The sequence below is a fragment of the Cheilinus undulatus genome, linkage group 19 (genome assembly GCF_018320785.1).
Source record: "Cheilinus undulatus linkage group 19, ASM1832078v1, whole genome shotgun sequence".
In the NCBI taxonomy this organism is placed as follows: domain Eukaryota; kingdom Metazoa; phylum Chordata; class Actinopteri; order Labriformes; family Labridae; genus Cheilinus; species Cheilinus undulatus.
The window spans coordinates 21302696-21328159 of record NC_054883.1 but is presented as its reverse complement, the minus strand read 5'-3'; the positions used below and the strand labels follow the sequence as shown (position 1 = coordinate 21328159).

General features: G+C 39.6%; 1 protein-coding gene across 1 annotated transcript in view; it reads left to right on the top strand.

Annotated features, from left to right (window-relative positions):
• stk17a (serine/threonine kinase 17a) overlaps nucleotides 1–23954 on the top strand; it is a 45035-nt gene extending 21081 nt beyond the window's left edge. The window contains exons 3-7 of the mRNA XM_041814156.1: nucleotides 14705–14852; nucleotides 15792–15918; nucleotides 16012–16060; nucleotides 16832–17011; nucleotides 17979–23954. Coding sequence (XP_041670090.1) covers nucleotides 14705–14852; nucleotides 15792–15918; nucleotides 16012–16060; nucleotides 16832–17011; nucleotides 17979–18351 — 877 coding nt within the window. The 3' untranslated portion in view covers nucleotides 18352–23954. The remainder of the gene's footprint in view (nucleotides 1–14704; nucleotides 14853–15791; nucleotides 15919–16011; nucleotides 16061–16831; nucleotides 17012–17978) is intronic.
• The last annotated feature ends 1510 nt before the right edge of the window (nucleotides 23955–25464 follow it).

Here is a 25464-nt window from a genome sequence, read left to right as displayed (position 1 = left end):
AAATCCTGAGAAGGACCTTTGAGAGTATGTCTAATTTTTTTTAGTGAAACTAGGGGGGGCTTGTGCTTTCCAGGAGAGCAGAATGAGGCATCTGGCTATTAAGAAGTAAATGCTAAGACAGCATCAGCTTTTCCCTTAGGAAGAGCAATCTCAAAGCTACATCCAAATCGACCACAGGGGGAATAATAATAATATATTTTTTAAACATCTTAGAATATGCACCACATATGCAAGACCAAAATGGTTTCAGTGGGAAGCAGGACCAGAACATGTGCATGTGGTCTGCAGGATGACCTTGACAATGAGAGAATGAGTGGTCTTTATTAAGGTTTACATTTGGGTTCAAAAAATCACTTCTCAGATTCAGATAGATTCTTTTTTTTTAATATGATATTGATTAATATAATCCAGAGATTGATCTTTATACATAGGCTCCTAACAAGACCAGTCTCCAACCTAAGTCGTTTATGCAGCTTGAAACTTCCTGTATTCATTCCTAAAAGCCTTTAGACTCAGAGTCAAGATTTGAATCTTATGTCCAATCATTTTCTTGTGGATACCTGGGGCACATTATCAATACAAATTGGATATGCATGCACAAGATGTGCCACATGGATGTAAAATATAATGTGAAATTCTACACGTTTGGGGTCATTTTTTTCATGTAGACCTTGATATTTTAATGATGTGTCTGGTTGGAATGCACATTGTACTATTTTTAAACATTTTTTGGTGAGAATCTCTTAAATGGTGAAGTAAAATTAGTTTGTGACTAAATTATCACTTCAGGCAATACCCAGCCCTGATAGGCATTGCATGTGATTTTTTATCTGGTCTTAGCACCATTTAGTGTCTAAATGGCTATTGCATTTAAACGGTTTAATCCGTTTGATTGAGTTTTCAATGTCTTATATCATCTGCCTGAGGGCTGCTGTTCAAACAGATAGTATCCTGGGTGGGAAAGATCACTGAGGATGCTGCTGGCGTTCCTGAAGCAGTGGGAGCTGTACAGTTCTTCCAGAGAAGGCAAAGGGCAGCTGATGATCTTCTGGGCAGTGGTGATGACTCTGTGGGGCTGTTGTCTTTCTGCTGCTGTGCAGCTAGCAAACCACACACGAATGCAGTATATTCTCTGTGGAGCAGTGGTAGAGGGACAGTAAGTTTCTAAATCAGGGGATTCTTTTTGAGGATCTTCAGGAAGTGGAGTCCCTGCTGTTCTACTTTGGGTCAGGTCCTCCTCAACATGGACACCCACAAAGACTGAGTCCCTTTCTGTGCTGTCCTCTCAGATGTATAAAGGCTGAATGTCCATTTTATTCCTCCTAGTACAGTCAGCTCTTTGCTTTTGACAGTGTTGAGTGTAACAGCATGAACTCAGCATTGTTTTATCGCGAATATCTTGTTTTCATGATCATGGGAAGCCAAAATTGTGTTTGAAATAGAAACATTTCTTGACCTTTCAATGTAATTAAAGATAATTTTATACAGAGTGTAGACATGAAGGGTTCTCTTTAATGAAATACACTGTGCTGTGGTCTCTCACTTTTAAGCTCACAGCCAGTCACACAGCTTTTGTCATTTACCCCTTCAGGCTTGTTTTGTCTGTTTTAAGAAGGCTGTAGGCTATTTTATTAAAACTTGTATCATATGACAAAACATTTTATATGTATGAGATTTTTTTTATTTTTTTTATTAAATATGCTTATTCTTACTAGAGCCTGACCGATTGATCGGTGGGCCAATTGATCAGGCCGATTATAGCGTATCACAGATTAATAACATCGGCCAATATGTAGCCGATATATTAACTTTTTTGCTGCGCGGGGATTCTGTGTGTCCCTACTGAACTCAGCCCAAGTGCCTGGCCCAAGACACAAGCTAGTGCAGCAGCAGCTCTCCCCAACTCAGTGTTGCCAACTGAGCAACTTTGTTGCTATATTTAGCGAGTTTTCAGACCCCTCTAGCGACTCTTTTTCAAAAAAGCGACTAGCAACAAATCTAGTGACTTTTTCAGGTGTTATTGGAGAGTTTTGGAGACTCTGACGTGAAAGCACTTATCGTTGTTGCTTTTCTTGGTGAGCAGCAGGTGCTGCTCACAGGCAGCCCAGTCTGCAGCAGTCCCTGCTGCAGTCGGACTCACTCGGCTGCCCGTTTCAGGTTGGGAGCATGTTTTGCTGCTTGCGTGTGCCGCACGTGTCAGCTCCGGTTCCTGCTGATGCGGCTTTCACGCAGCCGCATCTCCTTTCTCTCATAGCCCTGTCCTTCTTCATAGGTTTTACTTCAATAAACCCCCCTAAAAGCGACTTGATTTAGTGTACAGTGGAAGTGTGTCAGGAACTATCCAAAATGAAAGCATTCTGTACAAGTGAACGGAGTTTCTCTATAGAAATGCTAAACCAGGCTTTTACTTTGAAAAGCACAAACCAGAAAAGCATTCATACGGTGTTTATCTTTCCTGTGACATATTCTACCAGTGTGAAGACAGAAAGTTTCACTAATAGTAGATCTTTAGAGAACAACTTCATAAAACAGCTGCATTTAAGCTTGTGGCCTTTCTCAGGGTTATCAAGAAACACATTGTAAACATATTCTATGTGCATATTTGCCACAGCGATGTGAATATGGCTCACCATTTATCATTTACCTGTCTAATATGGTCCACAGCCACAATGTAAGACTATTATACAGCTTTTAAACGTCGTCTAAGTTTCATCTTTGTGAAATAAACAAAGATAAATGCAACTGTTAATTTACATGTCTACATTTGTGTTCATGTACAGTATATATCCTGTGTATATCAATGTTCTTATTTCATATATTGGCCGATATATTGGTTATCGGCCAGTATATTGATATCGGCAGATATATCGGTTATCGTCTTTTTTTAGCCCCCAATATCGGTATTGGCATCGGCCCCAAAAATCCTATATCAGTCGGGCTCTAATTCTTACCGCATAGTAAGTCTGGATCGACCAGAAGAAGTCTGTGGTCTCGCCTAAGTTGCTTTGTTGACCTACTAAATGCTTTGCTATAAAGGAAGAATCATATTTTATGTCTAAGATATTTTATGGATGAGGAAATGAGCGTCCAATTAAACGAATCATTGTGTAGCAGCTTGAGCCTTTTCAGCCTCCCGTCTTTTCCTGTATTTTTCCTTTGAGCTGCTTTATTTCAGAGGGAAATAGAGCAGAAAGCTTTCATTCTTCCTCGGCAGGGATGTTAACAACGTACTCTTGTCTCTTTTTTCCTCCCTTCCTTCTTTTTATTTGTCTGACAGCTGATAGATATTTCGGGCAGTGGGGCAAGTGGCGATGATGGAGGATTGAGGGGTGGATGAGTAGATGGAGGGCAAAGGGGGGCAGATTTCTAAGAATGAGGCTCAACATGACATAGAAAGCTATTTATGCTTTAATGAAAGGGATGGAGAGAGGGAGGGAGCGGCGAGGGGGCCAACGCTCTTTTCAGGCTGGGAGAGAGAGAAAGGAAGACTCAAAGGAAGAGCGAGGGAGATGATAGAAGAGGAGAAAGAGGCGACAACGGTGAAAATATGAGGGTGATGGAGGGAACTGTGAGATGAAGTTGTCCAGAGAGAATGAAAGAGAGTGACAGAGCGCTCCATGGCCTCATTGCTGGCTTAGCCCCAGCCCAGAGTTCATTATGTCAGTTGAGCTGCACGAGTGCACGTGACCAGCCAAAGCATGGCAGCTCGCCCAGAGAGAGGGAGAGAGAGAGTCATACAGTGGGAAATAACCCCATAGAAATAGCTTGATGCTTCTGATTGACTTGGTGATATTCACACCGGCTAACTGGATTGAAACTGCAGAGTCTGTTATTGAACTTACTGAGCCGTACACATGGAAAACATGTCAGAAATTAATAATATTGATGCCAAAAATATTTTGTTTTTTTTTTACATATCATCTCTGTGTATTTCTTTCAATTCTTAACTGAAAGGAGAAGTTAAAGCGTGTGTTTTGGGGCGACTTCCACCTGCAAATCCAATGTAGAGGCTTTAGAGAGTACGTGAGGTGGCATGACTTTGTATACTGTTACCCAAATCAGATTTAGGCAGTCAACATGAAGCTTTAACATCCATCCTGTCGGACAGTGCTCTTCAAGTATCCGTCTGTAAGTTTTACATGTTAAATTTTGGTTTTCAGAAAATCCGTAAAATCTACATGTGTTAACTTTTAAAAAATATATTTGTACGATAAACCCAGAATAGTTGTTTGTAGGGGATCTTCTGCTGAGGTCTTTGGCTCTGTCATGAGTAGGCAAAAATATAGAATATCACTATTCAGAAAACTAAAAACAGTCATTTCTACTTTGTAAACTAACAAGATCTGTGTGCACTGAGTGTTGTCTGCGTTATGGTTTTGCTCTGTTAATGTCACACCCTTGGCTGTTGGGTCAGTGCCTGAAGTGAAGTGCAGTTCTAAGCAGCAGGATCATGAGTTCAGAAGTTCATTCCTGAATAAAGAGAACTACATATAAACATTATGTAACTTTGCCTAGAAGATGTGAATTTGCTGTTCTTTGCTTCCTGATTTGATGTAATGGTGATCCATTAGATAAAGGGTTGGTAAACAAAGTTCTTTATTTTGAAATCAACCAGTTTGCTTTCCTGTGTCTGACTTCCTGGAGGTTCAGCTTGATTCCCCCTGAAAGTGCCTTCATTGTAACCTGGCACGCCAGATGGATTTGTTTCACATCCATCTGGAAAACCACTCATATACAGCGTTTGGGAAAGGGCAGAGCTTTTGAAAAAAAAAAAAAACTCAGAGTGTAATTGGATGAATGTTCTGTCTGTCACATCTTTACGGGCCAATCAGGGCAACAAAACACGTGACGTAGCCGCTATCGAGGTGTGCCCCTACCAAGGACTAAACTGCATAGGGAACTGCATAACGCAAACTATGGCGACTGTAGAAGTGTCAGTACACGACTTTTGTCATTTTTGAAAAGAAAACAACTCAATGCTGTTCTTTGTTCCTCCTTTAACAAGAAATTTCCTCAAGTTCTGATAAAACTGGTGCTTTAGCAGCACCCACGCCACTGTCTTCCGTCATAATTGCACCAACCTCTTGTTGCTGCTTGCATACCTCACGACTCCGCTGCACCAGAAAGTACTGCCCCTCATCCTGTCACTTTCTGACCGGGCCCAAACAGTTCAAATGGGAGCTTTGCAAGATGGATTCCACAGTGAGAAACAAAGAAACAGGCATATGCAAGGTTACCTTTATTGAGTTTAGACTCAGCATAAACATCAAGCATTAAATAGATGGAAGGAGGGCACGATTAGCTCCAGAGTGCACAGCATGGATGGAACTCTTCATCTATTACATTTGGGTGGATGTTAAAGAAGAAATCCACTAGAGGACACTATCTCACACAGATCTTCACAGCTCCTTTGTTGCTGCCCTGTTTGTCTTTCGCCCAGCTGTCTTGTTGTAGCTGTATTTGTGCCCAGGGTAACTACATTGCATAAATGTGTTTGTAAATTCTACATCTCACAAAATATTCAGCAATATTTCCTCTGACCGCTCAGGTAAAGCTCTACCATTTTCCAAATGATTCTTCTTCATTGTGTTTTGCTGCTCTGGCTTTAATTGTTGGCTACAATGCTCAACACTGCCCGCACTATTACTGGTGGCATTGCAATGTCTGGTCCGTATTCATACGCTTTTAGATAGCATGTGGAAATATGGATGAAATGAATGCAGAGGACAGGTTAAAAGTTTTGTCGCTGTTATGCATGTAAAACATAAATGGGCCCTCACTGTTTCTTTAAATAAGGCAGAGAAATGAAAGATTGCATATCAAATTTATTGTCTGATGTCCTAATGAGTAATATGTCTCACAATCGTAACGTTGTGGGTTCGATCCCCAGCTCCTGCAGGAGCCAGTTTGCTGCCACAGCTTCATCGGTGGCGTGTAAATGTGTATGGATGCTAGCTGATTCTGATGGCCAATGATGACCATTTAGCCCTGGCTACCACTGGCTCTGTCCCAGAAAAGTAATTTGAGCTGCTCTTTGCAGTGATAATCCATCAGGGCATTATTAATCAAAATATATAATTGTCAAAATGTTTGTTTAGATTTAACATGGTTGCACTGCCTTGGGCTGAATACAAGAAGTACAGTGCAGTTAAGCACGAGCTTCATGTTTTAATGTGGGCAGTATTCCATTTTATGTCTGGAATTTGCTGTGGGCCAATCAAAAATGGGCCAGGGGCTGCATTTGTCGATAGTATGGCGATAGTTTGGACATTCCTGGTATACACTGATGTCACTGTCTCAACTGTATTATGATTATTTCAAGCCAAAGATTGACTGGGTTCATTTATTAGCTTGATACTAACAGATAATGGGTATTGCTGTTACCAGGCTAACAAATGTACACAGATCATTGTATATTATCAACAATGTTATCTAAAATAATGTGTCTCTTTTATTCATTACCTTGAATCTCCACAGTGATGAAACATTTAGGGTATAAATGGTTTTACTCTTTCTGTCATTTAATGGCAGTTAGTTAACAGCATTTATTTGTGCTACAGCCACCATCTGGTGGTAGCATCATATTACCACCTAGATGGATATCCAATATTGGCATGTAAAATTTGCATCAACATCCTGGATGATTTCTGGGTCTGTCAGGAAACATATGTTGGCTCTATAAGGCCTCTTTTGCCCTGGGACCCAACAACAGATTAATCTGAGTCTAAAAGTAATGGCTGGTGATGTCATATTTCAGGCATTTTGAAACACATGGCTTCATTATACCAAACTGTAAGTTGCTATATTTGTCTGCAGTAAATGGAGCCGTTAATATGTGGGAAATTCCAGTTTGCTGGACATGAATACATCATGGGAGGACGACAGACCACTCAGAGGCATTCACTTGACCTAACTCTGACTTTATTACTCTCCTCTCTCTCTGTCACGCACATTTGTCTCTTTGTCTTTGCCCTCCTTTGTTGAGTCCTCTCCTCTCCTACATTGATACAATTTTCTTGGAGCATCTTTGTATTCATTGTGATGGCATATGACTGATTAAATCTACTTTCTCCACTAAATGAATGGATGTGAAGGAATATCCAGTACTTGTGTATTCCCCACTCTGTCAGCTTAGCTTTTGTGATAACGAGTGTACCCCTCCCCATCGCTCCCTTTGTGTTTAGTGTGTTTGTAGGTCAGCTGACGTTCATGTTGTCATTTTTTTAGCACGTAAACAATCTGAGGTTGAGCGTGACGGGTGGCTGATCAAAGCTGAATCGATCCATTCCCACAGCACTGCACTGGCGATCATTTCATTAATTACATTAGGGAGTTGCCAATCAAACTGTGAACCTGACCTTTCACTGAGTTTCAAAGCTGCTGCTAGGATTCAGGATGACACACAGGCAGCAGGCATAGAGGATTCTCTTTTGTCCACATTACAAACATGAAAGTCTTTCTTGAGTTTGTATTTGTATCTAAATTGGTAGATAACCCATTTAGTAAGATTTCTCAGTTGCAAGGTCTTACATTTAATATGATTTTGAACATAATGTCAGTAGTTTAAATAGGTCATACATTTAATTACTTAGAATAATATTGATGCTAAGGCTGCAGAGTATTATTGGTAGATCTTTGCTAAAAAAAAAAAAAAAGGTAATTATTGGTATCTACTCTGCCAATCTATCTGCAGTCAATGTCAACTAGGTAATGATGCATCAATACATTTCGATTGGTTGATCAGTGATCCCATCAGATTGATAGAAAGTCAAAACATCAATCTACACTGTCACCCTTAAGCTATGCTTTTATTTTGAAATTCCTCCTGCATGCCTGTTGACAGTTTCAGCCCAACTGCATGTCATCCATCAATCTAGCAGTAACAACAGTTGCTAACAGTTAGCAGTCAGGATATAGAGGATATCCACTCCTGTCTCAGCTATTTGGACATATTTCAGACAAGGACTACCTAAGTGCAGGCCCCTTCCACTTTTTGCCATCTATGTTTGAATTTTGTATCCTTATGCGATCACTTTATGAGATTGTTTAGGGATAGAAACTGCTCTCCGCTTCTTATCTACACATAGCTGAAGTAGTGCGAGTGGTGTCTGATAAAGGCTCTGCAGCTAAACAGAGGGAAGTGTCCTCTTTTGATACTTTTGTAGTCTGATGCTTCATGTTAAATTTATAATAAAAAAGTGCTCAACCTCAACATGATTCAAGCAGGAGACCTGCTCAATAAAAGTCGATGGAAATTTTGAAATAGGAAAACCGAGACCAAAAGATTTGATCTTGATTATACAAAGCTGCAGAAAAAGGTACATATTCCTCGAGAGGGATCAGGGTACAGGAAAGGAAAGAAAAGTGTTTAGGACTTCTGAAATGTTTGCTGCTTATAAAGTCAACATTTTTAAACACAAATGCCTATAGTTTTTAATTTAAAGGCAATAAAGGGCAACAATTATGGCTATGTATGTTTATGCAATAGGTGCAACTATGTTTGGGTATGTGTGCAAAACGTGTATATGTCCTCCTTTGGATTTGCCTTTAAACAGGACTGATTTAATAATTATGAAAAAATAAAACATGTTTTCTGTGTTCCTATACTTAGAGATAAATTAAGTATGCCATCAAAGGCTTGTTTTAAGGGGAGAAGGGGGTTATTACACTTGAATTTGGATTAAAAAGCATGATCTCTTTTTAATTTTGTAATATAATACCGTTATCGTCAAAGGCAAGAAAAATACTGTGATATGATTTGATGACCATGATTAGGCCCTATCACTCAGGTCTAGTGTGGACCCATTTTAGGAGTCGTTAGATGAAAATTTGCTCACTTCTGCTTCTTAAGCTTTAGCTAAAGCTAATAGCTACACTAGCTATGTAATTAATGTTCCTACATTAGCCAAAGTGGCTACTTTTGCTTTTTCTTTATTAATGTCAGGTTTAGCAAACATAGCACATAGCTAAAGCTACCTTAGCTACATTAGCTATGTAGCCAACATTGCTTTGTTAGCTTTAGCTGCATTAGCAGCCTGAGAGCACTGTCATGGAAGACAAGCTTTTCTTCCCTGTATACAATGTTAAGTTTGTTTATTCCGCATTTTTAATTAGATACTACTGGTCAAGTGTTTTACTTTTTTGGCTGACCGCTGAGGTCAGCCCTACACATGGCAATGTCTATGTCTGAGTGAGTATGTCTGTCTGTCCCTGAGTAAGTTACGCTTTTGTATGAGCCATATAATACAGAGTTGCGTTTGCTTGGACTGAATGCTGTCACTAATGGCTGCCTCCAGTGTGTTAACTAGGCACTAGTTAACATCATTTATGTATGGCTGATCCGTACAGAGTTGCTCTATGGGCAGGGTTTACTTGTGCTGAAAGCCCTTTAATGGCTGCCTCCACTGCTCTAAATACATAGCTTTAGCCTCTGTTTAACCAGAACTGGGCCAAATTTCTGTATGACAAAGAATAAAAAACCCTATAAGCTTTTCATGTTGGGAAAATGTCCTCTGCTGACCTGCGTTGGCATAACTACGTGATAATTGAGGGGGAAAAAGGATACTTGTTGTGTGAATGCCAGAACAACACATTTCTTCTTCACAGTTAGTGGTGAGAGCAACACGGAAAGCTTTCTGCAAAAGAAAATGAAGATGCGGCTCTTCTGCCCTCTGCTTTGGCATGACAATGTGATAGTTGGGGGGGGGGGGTTAGTTGTATATAGCTAAAGAGTTGTTGTGTCCCAGCTAAGGACTAGCAGGCTTGTCTTCAGCTGACCGAGCCGCAGCGGTGCTTCTGTCTGAACCAGACAACGTGTCTGAATCCAAACACGCTCAGAGAGCAACACTGAAAGCTTTCTGTGACAGAAAAATATTCTCTCTGTACCGTTTACTAAGTTAGCTGTGTTAGCTGTTAGCTTGGATATCGCAGTAGGACCGCTGCTGTGTTCTCCGACCAAGGCGCTGTTCTTGTTGAAATCAGGGCACAGAGCCACAGCGACTGCTTGTCTTGTGCAGAGGAGGACTTTTTGCTCTTTTCCAGTTGTGTAGTCGCGCAGTAATAGCAACGAATACAGAGAGCATATTTCCCCCTCTGTTCTCTACCTGCAGCTCAGAGCAGCTGAGTTGATGTATGTCTGTGTTTAACCAATCAGATGCGGTAGAACAGAAGTAGGACAGGAGGGTGGTGATGACACTTCTCAGGTTTTACTAGTATCTCCTCACACACAGAAAGAGACAGAGAGAGAGAGACATGTAGGCCTAGGTTTTTACATTTCAGTAACCACTTACTATAACTTTGGCTAAAAATAATGAACTACTAACAATCAAGACAATGTCACTCTGCCAGAGCACACATTTCAGTGAGGCATTTCAACAACCATCCCAGATAATTGCAGTCAGCCATATACTAAGTTTTTACCTAGTCTTGTTTGGCAAGGAGTAAGTTGTTTATTTTTTACTTTTCTTGGAAATTTTGACTTTTTCCAAAAATCATTTTCTTTCAGCTGATGTGTTCTTTTTTAATTGTTCTGATAAATAACCATAAATTGTTCATCTGTGCATGTCCCTTTCAGTTATTTGTTTTAAAATTATAAAAATGTTTACAGAACAGAGTTGGAGGTTGGGCGTGGAATCATTGTTTATTAATCAGAATCAAGGTAAAAAGTTCAGTTAATCATGATTTAGATTTTTGCCATAACCGCCCAGCCCTAATCATATCGTTAGATATGATATTTTATAGTTATATTGAATCATATCAAAACTGGTGATATGCACCCCTTATATTAGCCTATGTCGCCTCTAAGTGTTGGCAGTATGTAAAAATAAGTTTTTGGTGTTTTAGGCAGAACCAACAATCCTACATCTGATGAAGTCATTGTATTGTTTTAGATTTGTAAAGTGCTTTTAAAAACACATTTAAAAAAAAGTTTAATCAGAACTGACTTTGTCTTGTTAAAGTGGTCTAATGGTAAACAAACTTGCTTTTTCCTACTTAAACTCTATAAAGAAAATTGTTTGAGTCCTTAAAACACTCAGGTTAACTTGTTGCATGGAGTTAAGTTGCAACTTGTTTACCTGAATTGAATAAACTATATATGAGATTTGATATTGGCTAAAATGATTTTGGAAATATCCGAATATTTGATATCGGCAAAAGTCCAACACCATGCATCCTTAATATGCAGTCTTTAAAAAGGAAGAAAAATCAAATATAATCTAATAATCCAATAAACTGAAAATATTTACTAGTGGATTTTTTGCACGTACAAAGCTCTAACGCTGGCACACATTGAGTGAACCTTTTATGTATTGGACTTTTCAGTGCTAAGCTGGCAAAGCACAGGAAGTTTGTATTTGTTGGTTTTGTTTGTAAGACTGGATTAGTTTCTGTCTGATCCTCTAAAGTAATAACTTTCATGCCAACAGTTTAACGCACGTGCGAGCCTGCAGGTGACTGTGCATGTATGCAAGGGCAGTGCGGACAAGAGTCCTACACACAGTCTCCGACCTAATTATTAATTTGAATTCTTTCTTCCTGTGCTCTTGGGTTTCTGGCACTTCCTCCGTTCACACACAACTTCTCACTGGAGCAACTGGATGAGATTTATGGGCTTAGCTTGTGTGTAGATATAAGGACTGCTTAAACTTGGTGGTTGAACCACATTCTCTTAAGTCAATCAGGGGTTTTTAAGAAAACTCTGGTAAGTAAAGGAGGGTGAAGGGGTCCTGACCTACATATCTATGGAAGCATAACACTGAAGCAAGAGTAGCGTCCGGTTAATTTTGAGGTTACATTGTGATTTATACTGAAATCTACACTGTAGCAGGTTACTGTCACCCTGTACTTTTTGCAGAACCCTTTGTAAGTAGTGTAATGTGTTACTGTTGAAGTGCTCTTCCTCATCCTTGTTTGTCAGTTGCCTAACAAGCACAAAAAATACCCTCGCCCTCTGTCTCAGCTGATTTAGCCGCTGTACTTTCCATCTCCTCCAGTGTCTCCTCTCTTTTCATCTTTTCAATAATTGCTATATTCAAGAGCTGCACAAAATTTAGCAGCTCCAGCACAATATGCTCAGCTTTAGTTTCCATAGTTTCCTGTACAACAGGCCTGCCTTTAAAATTAGCAGGGCCTTTGAGAGGCCCAACAAATTGGCCCTCCTTGGGTGCTGTTAGATAATATTAATGCTTGTAGTAGATATTTGCCTCCTGTGCCTATAAATGTTAATGTTAAGAAAGATTTTGTGTTGCTGTAATAAGTAATAATGGGTATCTAGGTTTAAAATAAAAGCTCATTATTGCTTAAATTTAGGATGGGCATGGGCGATGTCTTTACTAACTAGCACTGCCTCCACTGTGACTGCTAAGTAGCATTTAGGCGGAGTATTGCAGAGTGATGCAAACACTAGGGCTGGGTATTTCTCACAGTCTCTTGATACAATATGTAACGTGATACATGTTGGTTTAAGATAATAAATTTTTCATGATAAACATGTTGAATTCACTGTCTTTATTTTTGAGGATAACAAAAGAGGTAGCTTATAGGTTTAAGGTTCTTACCTTTTAACCATAAAATTCAGATTATTCACAATAAATAGCTATTAATAGATGCGAATACAGTAATATTTTACTTTTTAATTTAAATGTCCCTCTTTGTTGACTCCCTTGCTGTTTTTCATACTTTTCATATAATATAGTAGTTTCACTTTACTATAAGCACACTTTGATTTGTAAGAATTGACTTTTAGCTTTACCTCCACATAAAACTGCACTTCTGCTTCTGTAATGAACCCACAAGTTAGAATTAAACAGCATTACTAAGACTGCCTGAAGCCTTCATTTATAGCACCGCTGTTCATGTCCCTACAAATGGAGCATAGAGTTCTGCTTATGATCTCCTGGTCCTGTTAAGAAGTTGGGGTAAATTTTGTGTCATTCAGTGCTGACTGGGATAACACAGATTAGCCTGGTGAGCCACCTAACTGCTAATTAGCCTGGTGTTGTATGTCGATGAAGGTTGATGTTACTGCAGTGTTTTACCTTCTTACAGCCTGCATGACTCCTGTGCAATCCTGACTTTCCGGTGTTTGAAGAAACGTGAAATGATCCAGTATCTTTGCTTTTAGACTGCTGTCAGTAGATAGACTCTATGATCCATGTTACTGGATCGAGTACCAACTTATTTTGGTGTGAGGAGTGAGCTAGCGCTGCATCATGCAGTTTACAACTGCTGCCATCTGTTAGCTTTTTTTGTCAGTATGTGTTAAAACTGCTGCCACAGCATGAGGACCAAGCCAAAGCAAAGTACCCCTTAAGCAGGCATTTTATCACTAGAACATGTACAAATAGAATTCATTCATACAGTTGAAGGGGAAACAGAACACAACCAATTTGTGAAGGCAGTTAAGTGCTTAAGGCTGCAAAATGTTGCTCAATTTGAACATCACCAGGCCCCCTGCATGTCTGCAGTGCATGGCCATGCAATGGTTATATTTAAGCTTTCCCTGGTGATACATGAGCTTTGATTTTTCTCCCTGCAGAGCATCACTACAGCAGGTTCAGTTGTCAGTCTCAGCTATGTTTACAGCTTCCCGTATTAATCATCTATCAGGATTTTATTACTCATGTAGTGTCAGCCCCACTTGTGGTTAGGCCTGTGATTCTTCTTTGCAAGACGATTTGATTCTGATGTACAGGCTGCAATCTGATTCAGATCAGGTTATCTTTACACTATGTTTTTAACCTATGTTTTAATCAGTGCTGTTATTAATTTAATGATTTAAAATGCCCATGAATAGGGAGCAGCAACTTTTCAATACAACATTTAAAGCAGAATAAAGATATTGAAGGTAATGTAGCCAGCTGGACTCAAAAGAACTACTCAGCTGTTTGGCTGATGGTTGGCACTCATGGAAAGCTCTGATCAAGTCTTACCTTTACACTTTTAAAGGCCTTTTCTTCTCACCTTGAAACCAAAACACACACCCTCATCCCTCTTCCTCCACAGCTTCCTCTGAGATAGAGCCTAATTCAGCAGCACCCTGAGGGGACCGCTTGTCTATTCCTGACTGCCCTCTCTCTTTTTCTTTCCAATCATCCACCCAGTCTAATTGGGTTTATCCATCAGAGTTTACCTCAGGTCAGAGGAAATTAAAGGTATATTGCGTAGACTGTAGTAAAGATCTGCCATTGATTCAGACTGCTTTTTATTTGTCTGTTTGTTTTATAGTCACAGGCCTGTTTTCTCATGTGAGAGGTGGAGAGAGAGCTCTCAGTGGACAGAACAAACAGCCTCATTCAAGTTAACTTTATAATTAGTTTGCAGTTCATTCTGCTATTTCTGCCACCACCTCCAGCAAGTAACACCACAGACACAATCTTACACACACACACTTATATACACACGCTCACATTGGGGTTAGATTGTGATTTATTTCCAGGGAGTATCATGGGATTCACTGTTAAACGCCTGATGTAGGACAAGTCTCAATCATTGTGATGTGGTTGTGGAAGAAACTTGGAGCACAGACTGAGGGTGCTTTCACTTCCTCTTATGATCTAAACACAAACTTTAATTATAGATGAACATAAATGTGTGGCTGACCTGGAACAGATGATTGTACTTGGGCAAACTTGAAGGTGCAAATGAAGATGTTTATTTTCTTATCTGATGTGTACGCCATCTGTTTTGTTTTGTTTTGGTGCAGTGCGGCAGGAGGAGAAATCTTCAACCAGTGTGTGGCAGATCGGGAGGATGAGGCCTTCAGTGAGGAGGACGTGAAGAGGCTCATGAGGCAGATTCTGGAGGGTGTCTTATTCCTCCACCAGAACAACGTAGTCCACCTCGACCTTAAGGTCAGCATACATGTGAATTTTATTCAAGGCTTTACACAGACATAGCCAGAGGGAAAAACAGCCAGCTAGGGGGTCCAGAGGCACACAGACACAGACACTCTCAGGGACAAGAGCACACAGACAGGCATCTTTCTTTCCAACATAATAGTTTGGTGGTGAATGCTTTGAAAATGTACAGTAAAAGCAGATCAAAATTTACTAGTGGATCTATAATGAGTCAGAATTACTTCTTGATTAACTTGTCACCTGGATGCAAGGACAACAACTTGGTTTCCAGTCAATTGTAAGGCTGACATATAGAAACCAACTAGGCTTACATCTATGGGAAATTAAGAGTCACCAACTAACCTCACAAGCATGTTTTTGGACTGTGGGAGGAAGGTGAAGTACCTGAAAAGGCGGGGAGAACGTGCAAACTCCACACAGAAGGACCCTGCCAAACTGGGATTCATACCAGGAACCTTCTTGCTGTGAGGCAACAGGGCTATCCCCTGGACCACCATGCAGCCCGGTATAAGAATGGGAATCAAGAACCACTTCCAGTAGAGAACCAGTTCCTATTGGTTGAGTTCATCGACATGATTTACATATAATCTTAACGATTCCCTTATTGATGCCCTACTTTCACATGCCTCAATAAAACTCAATAATATTTGAGTTGTTAACAGTGAAAATTTTTAAAGTTTACTTTTTCCATTAAAGAAAATTCACTGAAGGAATCGACAAGCAAATCATTTAAGAATTGAATTAAGAAGCTGAATCAGTAATGGCATCAGTATCACTAAAATTGTATCAATTCCCATCCCTTGCCTGGTACCAGTTTGGAGTGGCAGGAGGTCACGTTTTTACGGTTGGGGAAAACTGGAAGGAGAAAGGAAAACATGATAGAGATAAGATACATTTTTGCTGAATAATAATGTTTTAGTGTTGTCCCATCAGCCTCAGAACATCCTGCTGACCAGCAGCTCTCCTCTGGGCGACATCAAGATCGTAGACTTCGGTCTGTCCAGGATGGTCAGCAGCCACCAGGAGCTCAGAGAGATCATGGGAACTCCAGAGTATGTTGGTGAGTTTGTGTGACAACACCTCTAACATATTTCACTTATTAATACATTTAAGTCCAAATGATAATCAGTATGTTTGTGTTTTTCCTTTTCAGCTCCTGAGATTCTTAATTATGAACCCATAAGCACAGCAACAGACATGTGGTAAGAATCTACTCTCTCCTGAATGATGACTTTAGCATGGGGGGGGGATCTGCAGGACATAGGTGTGTTCTTTTCATGTAATAGTTGGAATCCCCTAGGGGGAGTGCCAAAGGTGTCAAGGGCGTAAAGACATTTTCTGCTCTGAGGTTGTCAAAATCAAATTATTATGATAAATTATCAAATATTAACTAAAATCATCAATCACAAAGTTTTGGTAAGATGGTCTTGTGGACCCATTTTCTAAGTTTTTTCCAATGAAACAATTAGAAAGTTTTTTGTTTTTGTTTTTGTTTTTTTCAAATAGCAGTGTATCAGGTTTTTTGTGTGGGTCTTGGTGACGCTCAGCTTCTCTTAGATATAAGTAGGGGGTCCTAGGAATAAAGATTGGGAACCACTGGCTAAAGACATCAAATACACCAGAGAAAATGACTCATCTTTGATGCCCCCTGGTGGTGATATTATATATAAAATAACTGACAAAACAATACAGTTTCTCACAATTGCTTAAAAATTTAACCTGTTATCTGAACCAAATAATCAGTGGCCTAAACCCATTTATTGCAAAACCTTAAAACACGTCTGCCTTTTTAGACACGGTTTGAGTTTACAACATGGAGATATGTAATAGTGCAAAAATACAAAAACACAATAGGCTATTTAATTATTACATCCACAATTTATGACTAAAATTCTAAACTGTGGGAAATACATGCTTGAAGATCATGGTTTTCTCTTTACAGTAGTTAAATTTTTTTTTTTGTTGTGAAATAGGAGTATTGGTGTTCTGGCCTACGTGATGCTGACAGGAATCTCTCCGTTCCTGGGTGAGGACAAGCAGGAGACGTTTCTAAACATTTCTCAGCTCAACGTGAACTACAGTGAGGAGGAGCTGCAGCAGCTGGACCAGGCTGCCCTGACCTTCATCCAGATGCTGCTCCGTAAACAGCCTCAGTAAGTATACATCTCACCTGTTGGGCTGGAGTTTTGCTTCTCCCATTGTCCTTGAACGCATCTCTCTTACAGCAGAGCTCACGCCCCCACCCATCCAGAAAACTCTGCCGCACATGCACGTTTTTGTACCAATCGAGGAGAGAGAAGCATGGGAGAGAGAAGGAAGTAAAGGAAGTAAACAGAGCAGCGAGGCAAGTTAGCAGTGAATTAGCTGTGTTCAGAGAGAGACAACGAGAAACAGCACTGGGTCTGTCGACTGGTAGTAGTTCAGATTGAAAAAGAAAGAAGTCAAACTAAACGTGGTAGTCATTAAAATATACCACAAGATGATGCTGAGATGACAGCGGCAGTAATATAACACATTGCTAAAGACATGACCTCAATGTTGTTGAAAAGCCAGTTTTTAAAAATGTCATGAAGACACTTAACCCAGAATATGTGATATGCCTGGACGTGAACACTTGTAGGGAAAGTGAGCTGAAAACTAGAACTAAAATGGATTTCAAGAGGTGCCTAGGTAGCTCCAACCCCATGCGAATAGAGCTTTAATTGCCCAATAAGTGCCTCATCTTCTGTCTCAGCTGATAGTGGCCATATTTCCATCTCCCCTGATGTTTCCTCTGAATATTTATCAGCTCCATATCCAAAATGATATACTTGCTTCAGTTGCCATGGTTTCCCTTATGCAAACAAGCAGGAATGTGAGACAAGAATGAGAACTGGCAAAAAATAGCATTGCTGAGTAGAGTTTGGATGGAGTATTGCAGAGCAGCACACATCAACATGCGAGTGTTTACTATAGCGTAGGTCAACACAGAAGCATAAAGCAGATTTAATAATGACAGAAAGTTCAGAGATTCTGCTCTGCATGTAACAACTGAACTACCTCCGGGGTCAGGAGATACCTGAGCATTCTCAACACTAGGAAACAAGAACTTAAAATGTCTTCTTGTGTCTGTGTGTTAAGGGATCGGGCGACAGCAGAGCAGTGTCTCAAACACCCTTGGCTCCAGTCCTTGCAGCATCAGGTTACCAAGAAAGTGCAGGAGATCCTCCCAGCAGAGGACCAGGAGGCGTCCAGCTCCACCAGCAGCTCCACAAACAGCCCAGAACCTCCCAGCAGCACCAACACAGCTGACGAGGATGAGGAGGAGGAAGGTCCAGTGACTGAAGAGCTGATCGTGGTCGCCGCGTACACTGTGGGTCAGTGCCGTCAGTCGTCCAACTCTTCTTCAGAGAAGGGGGCGCTCGCTGTCGAGCAGAAGGCCATCTCCAAACGCTTCAAGTTCGAGGAGCCTTTCAGCGCTCTGCAGGAGGTCCCTGGAGAGTTCATCTTCTGACCACGCCAACCTCACAACCAAGCAGGGGAGGGTCAGCACTCTCATGGTAACAAACATCCGATGAAAAGAGTTCGCCTCCATGTAAACTGTATGTGTACATCAGACACATCTGTACAGTTAATCTGGATTTATTTAAGCTTTCTGTCTTTAAGTGCATTTTTAAGCACACTCTCTTCATAACTCATCTTTGGTTTGACTCTCACCACATCACCTAAAACACAAACAGCAGCTTCATAACTTCATGGTTTTCTTATGCATGTTTCCTTTCTCCCTGAGCAAATGGCCAAACACAGACAGCATGACAGAGTCACTGATTTACAGGAACTGACTTCAACTTTTTGTATTGGAGAGTGATCCTTTAGTAAAGTTATTTTGAATAAACTTAAACAGAAATACATCTGCCATAGAAAAGATGGAGGCAAAGGCTAAATTCATATATCTGCCTCTTGTTCCAGGCCTTTAAAGGTAGAATTTTTGCACTGAAATAGTTAGATATTTTTAGTTGAGTTCTAACTTTACCTCAAATATTCCCAACAAGAGAAATCCTTAATTTTTACAGCTGTGATGAGGTGTGTCTTATTTTAAGATTTATTTTTGGGCCTATTTTGGGAGAAGACAGGACAGAGGATAGTGATGGAAATAGAGGGGAAGCCACAGATCAGTCTCAAAGATAGAGGCGTGTCTTGTTGTGGCAAATGATTTTATTTATATTAAAATGGTTTGATTAACCAGCATTCAGATGCAGAAACAACCACATGCAGAGAAAACAAAGCTGAGACATAATACAAGAGATATTGTGTGTAAACGGGTGTTCAAAATCATCAAAATAGCATACACAAACATTTACACGATTTATCTGTTTTATTTTGTGTTTGTAAAGAAAGTAACACAGGGAACCCAAGACAGACAACTCTGCAGGTGACTTCAGTAACTAAATAACTGTCCAGAATACAAATAGAGAAGAAAACATGTTAGATGAAAAAACACATTGAGCTTTTGCATTTAATCATAATAAATGAGACTGGAGAGCTTCTTTAAACCAGTTGTAGTATTGATAATTACTCTATGATTAAGGGCATGAATAGATCTATGAAACAAATCTAAGAAAACTGTGACTGAAGAAACAAAGGCACTTGCTTTAAAAAAAAAAAACAAATGAAAAAGCCTTCATTAAACTGTCATGTTCTTCAAATATTAAAAACTGATTTCAATGCATTTTAGTGTACAGGGAAGCTAATTCTTTACATACTTCTGCTGTAACTTTCTAAAAAAAAGCTGCATTCCAATTTTGTGTTTTAATCATGTTCTAAATTAGGCTAGCCAAGCACTATACGGTCTTCAAATCTTAACAATTCTAATAATGTGGAAGACCACAGACAAGAGGACCGTTTCAAATGATTTTCATGTTAAAATCCATTCACTTGGCATCTGTAGTCCAGTATCACACTGAAGATTAAACATACACGAGATCTCACAGAAACTTGCATGAACAAAGAAAAGGAAATACAAACATGGAGGGTGATCACAACCCTGAGCTAACTATCCTGATGTGCAGCACAGTTGCAACAAAAACCCAAACGGTGGAAAATACTGAGATGAAGGTGTAGTTGTATTAATGTACCGGCCTGCTCGCTCATATCAGTTGTTGCTGTTATTCAACATGTTCAATATTTACCATTTTACTTTTGGGAAAATAATTATTTTGACACCACAACAAGCCTAGACTCTATATACGCCCCCCCAGAGTGTCTGGTTGGCATATGTGGCCCAAGGTCTGGCTTGAAATTGTACTGAAAATGTTTTGCCAGCTTAAAGAGCTTGTCAGTACAAGACAAGTGCCTTTGTTTCTTTGATATTTTTCTTGCTTTTTACTTAGAAAAGTGTACATTCAGGACCTGGCTATATATAGCCCAACAGTGTGGTTCTGGAAGTAAAAATGCCATTCATTTCTCCATATCAGATTTACTTATCATCCATGCTGTAGAAAATAGCCAAGTTAGACCTACCACAAGCTCCTTGAGCTTTAAATAATGGTATATTTTCCTGTAAGATATCCAACTATTTTCAATATTGCAACTAGGGCTGTCAAGATTAATCATATTAATCATGATTAACTGAGATCCACGTGTCCCTGAAGCAACAGGGATGTAAGTAAGTCCATCTCTGCTCCTAAATGCCTCATTTCACTTTAGAAACTCACAGAAAGCTCAGTAGTCAAGTCAGTTATGAAACATTTACCTTTTTACTGTACCCTCATTTGCTTTTCAATCCATAACAAGTTCCTTTTTAGCTGGTCAAGTTCATGTTAAAATCTTTGATCTAACTGTAACAGGTCTGCATCGTCACAGTGTGTCAAGTACCCTTAGCCAGCAAGGGACAGTAGGAAAAACTCAAAATGACGAAACTATTTTGAATGGAAAATAGTAGAATTTTAAACTGTGATTAGAAATATGCGCAGAAAAGATACATGTAGCAAAAGGTACATGTAAGGTTGGAAGGTTAGAAAAAATATCCTTAACAACAAATAAAAGGAATCGCAGGGGATTGTGGGATTTGTAGTTCCTTCATCCTCATCAAAAGATATGCACACAGTACATTGTCAGTCTTGTACCTTTTGCCTTTTTCCCGTGTTTTTAATGTTGTTTTCATGCAGAATCAAATGTTTTATAGTCATGAGTATGCAGGTACCTTTTCAGCCTAATTTTTGCAGTGAAAGTGGTCCAATAAGGGTTTTTGAGAAATGGCAATGGAGGATTTGAATGCGAATTATTTTGGGAACCAGAGCCCCTGAAAAAGTAGCAGACACTGCTGAGCTCTGTAGACAAGCAGGATGCAAGCACAGTAGTTGTTAACTCTCAATCCCTCTTGTAGCATGAACAGTTGTTCTGTCTCCAGAGTCAACCATGCTAGCCGCCTCATTCAAAGAGAACTAAAGTTTATTTAACATTCACAGTATCTATGAGGGCGTTCAAGCACAGCACTGCCCTTAATTCTTCTCCTCTGATGCTGTCTTTTGTTATTGTTTTGATTGAGAGCCCCCGTTGCATACTGCATGTTTAAACCTGCATGTGATGCATGAAAACAATTTAAGAAAAAATTTGTAAGTCTAAGTATGAGAAATAACAGATTTGGTGCAATGTAAAACCTAAAAACAATGTATAAAACAAAGCATTCTTGTAATTCAAAACAAATTCTGATTGTGGCCATAATGAATTTCCCTGTCCAGTCCTAATGTTAATTCAACAGTCTCAACATTTAAACTATTAATGAAAGCATCTGTGACATTCAACACAGAGCAGAAGGCAGTTAACCGATAAGTCAGATCAGGTGAAAATGACAAGCTCTCTCCAGCCACATATTCAGCATCTTCCATCTTCTGCAGGGTCGATATTTTTCTACATGCTGTGTAAATAGCACTCATACAGTTCCAGTCATCATGTTTTTAATGCATGTGTACCGATGACTGGAGTTTGATTTGCAGTTGGGATGTTTGTTACGCTCATATTTACAACATTTTGACCTGATGTTTGAATTCAGAAGCCAAATCTCTGTCCGTTTCTGTCCATTTCTTCGTCAAGGCTGCTTTCCTATGAACAGAACCAGCTCCTTTAAGCTCCACCTTTCTTCTTTTTTTGTCTTATTTTGTATTTGGTGCCAAGCGTGGAGAAAATATTTGATGATTTAGGTCTTGCTGTTTTTTATTTGAAGATATTTCCATGTAATATTGCAGATATATCTCTAAGGTGATATTTTGGAGTTTTCTAATTCTGTGTAAATAATTAAAAAGTAGTTGCTTTGACACAGAATATTTGACAGTGCTGTTAAAAGAGCCATTTCACTGATTCCTCTCTCATTACTGAGGGACTTTCAAGTGGTTCGGCTCATTCTGAATCAATGACAGCAGAGCACTTCTATTCTTCCAGTGGGTCTGTATTGTAAATTAATGTTAATGAAAAAAATAAGCTGTTTGTATACGAATGTCTCCTACTGTAAATAAATATTTCAAAGTGTGCCGAGAGTCTGCATTTTATTTAAGTTTAAAAGTCAAATTACACAAGCCCTCATCAGCTGATGGCCAGCTGATTTGTTCTATGCATGCTGTTGGCTAATTGTGCTCATGCTGCCTTATTTAAACCGCTCATGCCTGGCTACGCTCTGCTGCTCTTTCTGCAAGCTGCTCTTGCAACCCTCCTCCACCCCAGCTCCTCCTTATTGACTTAATCAATGTCATTCTGTAGTCAGTGATGCCTACTCTGCTTTATGTTTTTGCTGCTTCTCTCTTTGCCTTAGGCTTTCTTTGTTGGCAGAGGAAGAGCAGGAATGTGTGCTGTTTTTTCTTCATGTTTGCACGTAGGCTTGTGGAAGGGCAGGGGGATCTCAGAACAGTCACAACATAAATAACAGTATAATCATAATAATCTAATTAAGACGTATTTTTAACCACATATCGTTTCTTGACAAAATGGTCCTGACTGAAATGTGTGTTGCTTCAGTGCCAAGGTCAACTTCAACGCCATCTCTTTTGTCCAGTCTCTCTCTTTTGGCCATTGGTAATATGCTGAGGGACCACCAGAGGTTTTCGGGCCCTGGGGACATCCATGGCGGGCAACCTACGTCCTGCCTAGATGGTGCAAAAAGCTGTGCTTACTCGCCATATCAACCCCCTCACTCAGCCCTAGAGATGTAGGCTTTGTTATTTTTCTGACATGCTATTTTCCCATGTCCCTGTTAATATGCAAAGACTTCCAGAGCAAAGCTGGGGTTGTGTTAACCTTCCTTTGGCTCAATGGTGCCCCTTTGGCAGCTTACCTTCCACATCTACGCTTTACCTCAGCTGAAAATTTTGGCCAAACATGCATAAAAGTTCTGCACAGAACTGTGCGAAATATGTTCTGAGCATGCACTGAGAAAATCAGAGCGGCAGCACAAGCAAGCAGAAGCAACCTGAATGGAGATAGTTTGAGCATGAGCGCATGAATTTTGCGCAAACTAAAGATTTGAGAGCAAAAGGACATTTCGAGCAAAAACAGGAAATCCAAGCACATGAAGGGGTTTGGGGGTTTTTTTTAGCACAAAGGCAGCTTTACCTTCTGAGTCTAAAATCAATAAGTAGTGATGCATAAGTATTTTACAAATAATTACCTTCTCCTGATAGCTTATAACTGATCATTTTTTTCAATTGTTGATCTTAAAAAGTTTTTTTATTTTTTTTATTATTTTTTACATATTTTGAGGTAAGAGTGTTTTTTATGTAGTTAGCAAAGATATTTAAATCAGCAGAGACAATATGAGTGTAACTGATTTATCTTACAGGTTTGGAAATGTGAACTGTCTTTAGTGGATAGACTCCATCAGGATGTCTTAACATGTAGGGAAAGTGAGGCAAGCAGCAGGATGGGATAGCCCCTATGGAGTCTAGACAAAAGTGGTGGTGATGGAAGGAGAAGGATAAGATGGGGAATGGGCTCCTAAGGAGTTTGACCTAGACACTGGAAGGGATGAGAGATGGCACAGAGGAGCTGGATCTGGACAGCGATGAGAGGTAATGGAGGTGGCTGGGGTGGAGGAGGGTTGCAGCAGTCAGTGAGTAGACGCCCATACAAGCTGATAACTAGAGCAGAAAAAGGGAGACGTGAGTAGGTGATCATTAATGAATGAAAGGATAAATGGAAATGAAATGGTCTTCCTGCTTCAACTAATGCTAACTTTTGCCTTTAAGTGAAATGTCCTGACAAACTACAAAATCTGACATTTCAATCAACAAGACAAGAGTTCAGCTTAAATGTATCAAATTAGACTCCTTCAAAAAAAAAAGGTAATTGTCAAATAGTAGAGTGCATCCCATTAAGGAACTAAAAGGCTGGTGCAGATTAGTCTGCAGATAAAACACATGCTGTCATCCTTAATAAATGTAAAGGTTAATAAGACAGCTGTGTTATTGTCAAAACTGAACTGTTGCAGCTGCAGAGCTGAGGCTTCTTCTCTGAGATTAATGGCCGGTTACATCCCAAATGTGCTGTCTCATGAGAAGGTAAATGGACACTTTCATCTGTGGATATTTTTTTATCATCAGACTAATAGAATCATTAAAAATACATGCAATATCAATATCATTTATCAGTTTCTATATTTATTATGCATCCCTATCAATAAATCATGCTCTCAAGACATTTAAGGTCACATATTTTACCCCTTTAGGAAAAGTTTAGATTGGTCTCAGAGGTCCTCAAAATATGCCTGTGAAGTTTGTTTCTGAAAAAAACACCCCTGTACTGGATTTTTGCATTTCTAAAAACCCCCTCTGTTTCAGCCCTGCTCAGAACAAGCTGTTTCTGTGTCTGTGGCTTTAAATGTTACTGAGCTGTCTGACTCAACCCCTGACACACCACTCTCAGGAAATGGATGTGGCTTAATGGTCGGGGCTCTGAATCCTCTCAGCTGCAGAAGGCGCAGATGGTCGAATGGTTTAAGGTGCTACCCAACCAGGGTTCGGATCCTGCCTGTGGCCCTGTTCTGCATGTCTCTCCCCAGTCTCTTCCCTGTTTCAAAGTCTATCTGCTGTCCTTCCTCTATCTAATAACGGTATGAAAAGGCCCAAAAATAAATCTTTACAAGAGAAAAGCCTAACAAAGTGTATTTTATATAATATGTGACCTTTAACCTTTAAAATGTGCTCTTGAGTTTTGTAACAATAATGTCTCCATAGCAAAGATGTTTGCAGAGCCCAAGTGGACGTTTGTATGAACAGAGACGTATGATGTCAGACTGTGTTCAATTTGTTTTACATTTTTAACACATTTCTCTTTGTGTAGCCTAAATGAATAATTAATTAAATAGCAGGTTGTTTTATAAGCCCTTATAATGGTAAAATGGGATAAAATGATAGTAGAAATTGATTTTTAAAAATGCTTACATTTTATGAGGGGAATTGTTAAGGTTGAGGGAGGTTTTTTCTGAAATTGGGGGCCTTACATTGAATCCATATCAAAATCTTACAAATTTGCATGCAAGGGATGATCTGATTAAATCACTATTTTCATTACATTTTAAGAACCATCACATGCATAAAAACTATGAAAGAATTGGTTTTGAAGAAACAAAATTGAGATAAAT